The sequence below is a fragment of the Crocuta crocuta genome, unplaced genomic scaffold (assembly GCF_008692635.1).
Source record: "Crocuta crocuta isolate KB4526 unplaced genomic scaffold, BGI_CrCroc_1.0 scaffold384, whole genome shotgun sequence".
In the NCBI taxonomy this organism is placed as follows: Eukaryota; Metazoa; Chordata; class Mammalia; order Carnivora; family Hyaenidae; genus Crocuta; species Crocuta crocuta.
In genome coordinates this window covers 794440-803453 of record NW_027532182.1, presented here as the reverse complement: position 1 = coordinate 803453, position 9014 = coordinate 794440, and the positions used below count along the sequence as shown (strand labels likewise).

Below are 9014 nucleotides of genomic sequence, written 5' to 3'. Positions count from 1 at the left end.
CACGCTCCCTACTCCCCCCACCCCCACCCCTACAGCATGCTGGGTAAGCCTGTTTGACTCTTCAGATTTCAGATTTGAAGGAAACTCCCGTCCACCTACCCTAAATGGGGCCCAACTCCTACACAACCCCCATGTCTGGGACGATTTCCAACAGAAGCATTTTCTTTCCTGGCCAAGAGCCGTGAGACCTGGCAGAAGCTCTCACCTTGTCCCCACCAGGAACTTCCTGCTTTCGCCTCTTCACAGATGGAGGCTGCCCTCAGCTCCCCTCCTGTCTGGGTTCTGAATTTCAGGGTCAGGGTGGTAAGCCACTGGCCGAGTTTCATTTTGTTTTTATAGCATAGATAGTATAAAACCTGACTCACTGGCTAAGTCCTCCTGTTTACGCCATAGGGATTTAGCTGGTATTTTAACTAATAGCTACGTGTTTGGGCACCCCAAGCCCAGTCTCCTGGGGTCACACCCTTTCTCCTCATTGGGTCACCTCATACACCTGTTGTTGTCTCTGAAAACAAATTGAGCTGAAAAGGTTTGGGGGGTGTTGCCCCCTCTTTGAGCCGCTTCTCCCCTCCTCCTAGGGTGGACCTTCTTCTCCACCCTTTGGCTTAGCTTTTCCGAACTGGCAACACAAGAATGTCTGGATGGTCAAGGAGGAATATCAAGTTATTTGGGCCCTCTCCAATACCAGCCAGCTCCTCCAGTGGGCTGTCTGTCAGGTCCCGGTGGGAGTAGGGGTGGAGCCCCAGGCTCTGGGGCCAAGTCCAGGGTCTGCCTCTGGGGCAGTCAGGCCCAGAAACAGACCATATGGGGAACCCAAGCGCTGGTATCTGGGGGAGCAGGGGAGGGTAAGGCTAGGAAAACCTAATTAACATGCTTAGCAGCTATTGTTTCGTCTTTAATAGTGGTAGACTAGCCCCTTATAAGTAGAGCAAAAAACTGCATGGTGTCAATTTCAGCCCCTAGGGACTCACAAACCACCACAGGTCAAATCCCTTCCTTGGTGACTAGCGCACAACCCTCAGGGAGGCCCGTGGGAAACCCCTTCATCCCACGCGGCTCACAATCTCATGTGGGGAGTGACCCTGGAGCAGTGGCGGCTGCATGATTTTATCATGGCCAGTGGACTTTGGGGGACTTGCATTGCTCTCCCTAGATGGAGAGGTCATAGGCCAAAGGTTAATATGCAAGGAGCTCTGATTGGTTTCAAGCCTGGGGCACAGCTTCTCAAGGCAGCTCCTGCCTGCCCCCAGCAAGTCCAACAGACCAGCAGAAAGTCCTCAGGAGACAGATTTGGGACAGAGAAAGGAGGGCTGATTGGGCAGTGGAAGAACAAAAAAATGTAGATACTATGAGATTGCAGAGCCCACTCAGAGCCTAGAATAGGGTCTTTTGTCTAAAACTGCACCTGAGGCAGGAGTTGGGTTCCACAGCTGCTTTTGGATGACCCCCCCCCACCAAGGACCTTCCAGAACTACAACAGCACATCTGTATCTTCCTCCTTTTTGTGAAATACCTCCCCCCTTAGGGAAGAGGGGAGAAGAAACACTGGCCCTTGTCTCTTCCCTCCCCTTGCTTCTCCTAACTTGGCTCAGCCCAATGCCCTAACTCTCTTCCTATGGGGATTCCCACCTAGACTCTGCATTTTTCCTTGCTCCTGGACCAGAGCCTGGGTGGTGCCCCGATCGGCAGTGGGAAGCAGAGAAGTGTGGGCAGCATCAGTCTAGATTGGAAACAGATGGCAGCCACTGGTCCCGAAGGCAAGGAACCAGGCTTGCGGTGGGGTGGTCTGCTGGATGCGGCCAGGGAAGAGGCATCCCTGGGTTTCCGGCCAGCACACTGGACCCGTCCTGCTCGCACACTCTCCTGACTCCCTCCAACTGTCTTGCCCCAGGCTTTGCCTACCAAGTTGGCTCCCTTTGCTGCTACTCACCAGTTTGTTCCGTCTTGACAATGACATTGTGTGTGGACTGGAACAGGTCGCTGCTGCACTGGCCTGTGAAGGACAGATTGGGAAAGTCTGAGCTGGTCCACGCGGAGCCAAAACTTAAGCCACAGAAGTGAAACAAGCACACAGCCGGCTTCTTGGAAGACCTTCTGCCAATCCTGCTGTCTGTCCGCCCCTGTTGGCTTATGTGAAGGGGCTTCCCTCTCAGCATCTACAAACTGAGCCTGGCGTCCCTGGCCCAGAAAATCAGCAGCTAGGGCATCTGCATCAGATGGAATTATCTGGCCTTGTAGAGGGACACCATCTGGGATGATGGAAATAGAACTTCAGAAGTCAGAAGGCCAGTTTTCCCACTAATAGCTGCAAGGCACTTTGCTTTTCTGGGTCTTGGTTTCCTTGTCTGTAAATTTAGGGGATTAAACTAGATAAAGTCATTAGATGGCCTTGAAGGTGCTTTCCCCTACTAAGTAAAATATAAAAAATGAAATCGAAAATACACAAGAAACCATTTCAACTGGTTTGATTCTTCTTTGATCTTAAATGTAATGAAACCCATTTTGATTAGATCCAACCTATGAGGTATGTCCACATCCATGAACACCAAATTAAAAATATGTAAAAGTTATATATTATATATATAAATATACGCACACACACGTGAATGAGTTTAGTATGTTTGTCCTCCCCAGCCAAAAGATGAGGTCATACCTTGAACCTCTCTGACCTTTGTGTTTCCCATCTGTAAAATGGGTACAAGGTTTATTTTTTCCATAAGGTCATCAAATGAATCAATTCACTTAGAGTGTCCGGTATAAATAAACACTCAAAGAGTATAAGTTAAAAGAAGGTCTACAAAAAGTCAAACAATGAAACAAAGGGAAGAAATCTGGTGAACAAGCACTCAGAGGCACCAACAGGATGCAGTGGGACCGGACAAGTCATGGGAGGTGAAAGATGGCCATAGCACCTTTGCTTTCTGCCTTAGGTTTCAATCAGGGCAGAGCTTTAAAGGAGTGGATTTAATTGAAGGTAGGGAGGTAAATATTTTTAAATCTTCAGCTCTCTCTGAAGACTCCTGAAGGTTATTAATAGAGCCTGGTTTGCTTTGGTTCTAGTAAAAGAAAAATGAGCAACCGTCTGTGTGAGCTGGTTGGGAAGAAGGGAGTGCCCCGGAGCTGCATGAGGTCATCCAAAATGGCCAGCCCAGCTGCCAGCTTTGAGGCCAGACCCTGGGTCTGTCACAGTCTGAATCTGGTTCATAGCCCTGGAACTGACGCTTCCCACAGTTCCAGCTACCTGCCCAAACACAGGTTCTGCTAAAACAGACATGCCCGTTCTGCTGTGGACAGGCCAGCTTGCTATTCCTGTGTATTATTCCCTTCTAAAATGCCCACAGTTCTCAGAAGAGCTAAGTTTTTACTGGTATTATCAGGAGAGCCTTATGTCAGTGTCAAAGACACTCTGCAAGATGAGTTATCTGCCCTACGTGGCTGTCTGCCACACTGACAAGCCAGTGTGGAAGGTGTGTGAATAAACTATCACTGGTGGACAGTGTGTGAAATGGTAGCCTGCCTGTGTTCTGGGAGAGGCTTCAAGAAAGACACATCTGGGGCGCCACACCAATTCCAGAAATCACTGCAGAAACATCCCACACGTGTGCAGACTGTTAGTTCTAACGCAGCTTCCCCCCCTTTTTTTTGAGTTTCTGACCTTTTAAGAATCTGTTGAAATATTGCAAGCCATCTCCTCCCCAAAACACAGAGACCTAATTCTGCATCTCCTCTTACACCCCTGTTGGTCTCGTCTTANAAGAAAGAAAGAAAGAAAGAAGAAAGAAAGAAAGAAAGAAAGAAAGAAAGAAAGAAAGAAAGAAAGAAAGAAAGAAAGAAAGAAAGAAAGAGAAAGAAAAGAAAGAAAAAAGAAAAAGTATCCATGATGATCTTAACAAGCAAGTGATCGGGAATGAAGCTACGGAGACCTGTTTGGGAGGGAAAGAAGAAAAAGGTTTTCTGATAGCAAGTGTGAATGTCCAGCTTAAAAATTAACCGTAAGGAGAAATGAAATTATCTTGGGTTTATATAGGATTAGACACACCTGGAACCCTAGACTTTGTGCCTATTCTCTCGCTCCTTTCTCTTTCCCTCTCTGGGACCCAGGAATTTGGAGGTGAGACCATCACCCTCTGATGTCCCTGCCGGCTGCGGGGTCTCTGCTCTCTGCAGCCAGCCACGGGGCGGTGGGAGGGGGCGTGTGGAAAGAAGTAGAGAGAGAGAGTCACCGTTCCACTTGAGATGCTGCAGGTTGCTGTAGAGAAGCTGCCCCGCCGTCCCTGCCGCCCGCGTGAATTCCTGCAAACTCATGCCGCAGAGGTGCTCGCCGTTAACGTCGAACTCCTGGAAAGGGATGCAGCTGGCATCCAGCTGGTTGGTGTCCAGAAGGTGCTGGAGCCACTCCCACACCTGGTACTTGGTCCAGTACTGAGGATGGATTTCATGCCACTGGCCTCCGAAAAACCCGCCGGAAACTGCAAAACAGGAGGCGCTCCCGTGAGTGACCCCTGGTCTTTCCCGCACATCCTTTGGGACATGAGGCGCAGCGCCACTACAGTCAGGGGACGGCGGTGTGGGGGCGGGCGCGTGAGACGGGCCCTGGCGGGGAGGCTCTCAGAAACGCGGTCCGTCCCTCAGGTGCGGTGGGGGCCGATCATTAGCCGCCCTGCCTGTTCATGTCCTCCCTAGAATAATCCTTACCCCTGGGCACTTCCTGAGGACACAGACCTGAAATACTCTGAGACCATGAGCTCATTCCCAGCTCCTGCAAAGTGCCGTGCAAGCTTAAGCATCGCTAGTGTCAGCCGCCTATTAGCTTACTGTCCACACCCACACGGTTCCCTTCCTCTCTTTTCTCTTTCTCTCTCCCATTTTTTCCTCTCTCTTACACACACACACACACACACACACACACAACCCCAAATTCAGACCATTTTCAACCAAAAGTGAGGCCTGAGAATAAGGTTCTTTGCTCTCTGATACCTTTGCTTCTCCCCAGAGGGGTCCAGACTAGCCATCTGCTAACTGTGCTGATAGACCTCTGCTCCACCCCCATTGGTTATTACAGCCTCTATGATGTCACTTCCCTACTTAGTTACCCTCAGTGGCTTCCCATTATTCACTGAAAATTGACAAGTCAGGCACTGGGATTCTTTAGTAACGATTCTTCAAGTGATCTATCACCTCTGCCTTTTTTCTATGGTGTTCCTTCAGCCTGGTTTGTACCCTGCCAACACTACCTGTTGAATTCCTACCCAGCGTGGAGACTCTGGCCATCCCATAAAGCCATCACAGATCCCCCCAGCTTACAGCAAGGGCTTGATGTCCCCTGAATCTCCGGGAGATGTGCTTGGCATTTCTCTTAATGGCTTTTGCTATGTTCTGCTTTTCTTTACAAATCTCTAAGTTCTGTCTTATCCTTCTTTGTAAATTGTAAACTCAAGGTCATAGACTCTGTCTTACTCATCTTTGTATCTCCTACCAAAACTCCCTCAGAGACTGAGCCATCGTGGGTGCTCTCTCCTCTCTCTCTCTGTCTCTCTCTCTCTTTGGTGGAATTTGTTGCTGAAGAAATAATGTAGGACTCTAGAAGAGTTTGAGGTGCATTCACAAGATGGTTAAATTAAATACCAGTGAAGAGAAGTAAAATTCATCAAAGGAAATAAATATTGCTGACTGGGATGTGGGCTAGCCTTCTGCATATGTGACTCTCCTGTGCTCATTTAAGAGAACATCACAAAGTCACCCCAAAGTCCTGGTCCTGGAGGAGATAGAGAAGGGAGGGCCACCCTCTGGGGACATGGTAGCAGGGCTGAGATCTGATAGTCCTCTTGAAAACAGAGGTCAAGGGGAAGAGCTCTCATCCAAGAAAGATGAGGGGCAGCCCACCAAGCTGAAAGAGGTGGCACATGGCACACAGATACTCCCACAAACTGAATGATGGACCAACGCGGGAAAACATAGTGCAAGAAAACCGTCTCTAATTTTTTTCTTCAAAGGCATGCTAGATGAGTACTTCTCAGACTTTAATGTGATTGTCAATCACCAGGGAATGCTGTTCAAATACAGATCCAAATTCCATAGATCTAGGGTGAGGCCTGAGTTTCTGCATTCCTAACAAGCTTCCACATGATGATGGTCATGATGATGATGATGATGATGATGATAATGATGATGATGGTCTATGGATACAGGTTGAGTGACAAGGAGCTAAAGAGCTCCAAGGGTTTGAGCTTTTATTTATTTATTTATTTATTTATTTATTTATTTATTTATTTATTCATTCATTCATTCATTCATTCATTCATTCATTTTACACATAGTTTATTGTCAAATTGGTTTCCATATAACACCCAGTGCTCATCCCCACAAGTGCCCTCCTTCATGCCCATCTCCCCCCTCCCCAGCGTTTGATTCCCTTAATGCTGGTTGCCTAGCCCGCAACACCTCAGAAAGGCTGACGGGAGAATGTTTCCAACCCAGTCCCACTTTTGCTCACCCCCTCTGAATTCACCCCCTGCTTCTAGACTTCAGGAGCATTAAGAGCAGGAGATGGAGGTCATTTAGGCACGAAGGTGACTGCCAAGGGTTATATCTACCACTCACAGTATGTGCTTCACTCCTTGCCCATCATGGCCAGACCAAAGCAGCCCTAAACCCTCCACTGGGGCCCTGGAGGGGAAGCCAGTTGTGATGGGGAACAAGGATAAGGATTGGAACAATCTAGTCCCAAAATTTAATTACATAGAAATATTCCCAAATATACAAACACACAGAACTTACATTGGCTCTTTCCACATCCCTCCAATTTTGTTTTGTCTCACAAAAACAGCTGTTTAAGGATGGGGTATATTTTCATGGCTCCCTGCATCTTTGATATTTTTTCCCAAAATAATTATACTGCTATGATAGCACAGCTCTGAGTTTACAAATAAGAGAAATAACTCTCAATAACCCAACAACAGGCCTCTCCATTTCCTCTCCCAGCTTCCAGAATAAAGGATAGTTCCTGATATTGTATCCTGTTAGAACTTGGATGGAGCGCCTAGGTGGCTCAGTCGGTTAAGCATCCGACTTCGGCTCAGGTCATGATATCATGGTTCGTGTGTTCGAGCCCCACAACAGACTCTGTGCTGACAGCTCAGAGCCTGGAGCCTGCTTCAGATTCTGTCTCCCTCTCTCTGATCCTCCCCTGCTCACGCTGCCTCTCTCTCTCTCAAAAATAAATAAAACATTAAAAAAAATTTAGAACTTGGGAGAAGCAGAGACTTTTGTCTAAAGTTGGCTGGGGAGTTCTCCCCATCTGCCAGGGGACTCATCAGATTCCGGAAGTTTGAGAAGAAGCCCTGAAAATCCTAGAAGTTCCGCTCTTGTCTATTATTCAACTGGCCCCCATCAATCATGACCAGAAACTGGGCCTTCTTTGGGGCCTCTGGAAGTTAAGGTGTAAAAATGGCCTCTAAATTCTATTCCCTGCTAAAAAAACACTGCCCCAGCTTTCTCCAAAGCACAGAAGAGGAATACTGTCCTAATCCGGGGTCCACACTGGGGATGCCAAAGACGTTCCAAGCTGAAGAAACTCCCTACCCTATTTGGAATCCTCCTTTGAGGTCCTCCCAAGGAATATGAGATCTGTCACAGAAAATGTCACTGCCCTGAAAGGGTAGCAGTTCTGTGGACAGGTGACCAAATAAGGGAAGGTCACCTGACCATGCTTCCCAACCTTGTTTGACTGGGGTTCTGAACTGAAAGGGGTGGTGCTGCACTTGGATCAACTGCTCATTGGAGAATACAAGCCTTCCATTATCCTCCTTTCCCTGCTTTGCAGGCTGTGCTCACCAACGGCCCATTTCCATTTCTCTGGAGAAGCAAGAGCCGCAGAATCTCTTGCAAGGAGATTAGCAGCCAGTTTGGGGCAGGAGAAGAGCCCAGAGCTCCTTAAACCCACCGCAGTCAGATGCACAGCAGTCGGCCTAAACCTAAAGTCTTCACAGTGGGGTGTGGGGCCCGATTCAGCAACGTCTTTATCCAGTTCACTTCTACAATAAACCGTGGGCTTGATCCCCAAAGCCGCATTAGCAAACCCTCCCTCTTCTAATCAATCGGCTCCAAATGAAAGCCCCAAAGGGAGACACATGGCCTAACAAATCTCTCCCCATATGAAGGCTGGTCACAGAAGATGAAATAGAAGGAATAAGCTGCTATAACCCTGTCTTTCTTAAGTTCCATGCTTCCATACAACACATAACACACACACACACACACACACATACACACACACACACACACACCTTTCTCTGCTATCTTATCTTGATATCCCAGCCAAACACTGTTAAAAGCTTCAGCAGGTGGTCTTTCTTTTGGGTATATCTTCTACCACCCTCTCTGCCAGGCTGCTTTGAATATTGGGAGGAAACAATGGAACATCTCAAGCCAGCTTCTGTCTGGAGACCCAAGAGCCTGTGGCTCATTCCCCACACCCCTGCTGAATAAAACCTGCATTTTTCAAACATTAAGTTGAGAAACAAAGCGTAATTAAAACAGAGGAAAAAGCCCCACGGGGTGTGACACTGACGCCCACTTGGTCCCCTTACCATTGCACGTGGGGTAGCTGTCTGTCCAGGTTGGCTGCTGGTGGAGGAGACTGTTGCTGGGGTTGAGATTCATTACACCACTTCCTTCCAGAATCATGATCTGTAAGGGGATCAAATAGTTCGTTCGGTCAGTGCCTCTGGGACAAATGTCATTTGGGAGCACAGATCATAAAGTTAATTCAGGAAGGAAAAAAAAAAAAACAGTTTGTCCTTCCATCCATTGCCTCCAAAGTATGTTACCACAGCCCTTTCAGTAAAAGCAAAACTCATTGGCAATTAAAAATTTCCAGGTTCAACTTTCATATGCATGAGGCAAGTTTTTACAGCCACCCATTCATAAATGAATAATCTCTGATCGGGAATGAAGCAGGAGGAAAATGCAATACCTGCTCCCAGGGCGAGTCTGGCCAGCAGCCACGATTTTTT

General features: G+C 47.8%; 1 protein-coding gene across 3 annotated transcripts in view; it reads right to left on the bottom strand.

Moving 5' to 3' along the window:
• EHF (ETS homologous factor) overlaps window positions 1-8685 on the bottom strand; it is a 16900-nt gene extending 8215 nt beyond the window's left edge. For 2 of the 3 annotated variants that reach the window (XM_077777483.1, XM_077777484.1), the window contains exons 1-3: window positions 8589-8685; window positions 4224-4469; window positions 1931-1993 (exon numbers count right to left, since the gene is read on the bottom strand). In XM_077777483.1, the coding sequence (XP_077633609.1) occupies window positions 1931-1993; window positions 4224-4469; window positions 8589-8685 (406 nt within the window). Of the gene's footprint in view, window positions 1-1930; window positions 1994-4223; window positions 4470-4977; window positions 5035-8588 lie in introns of those variants that run through there. The other variant, XM_077777485.1, reaches the window with a different exon arrangement.
• Window positions 8686-9014: the final 329 nt, after the last annotated feature.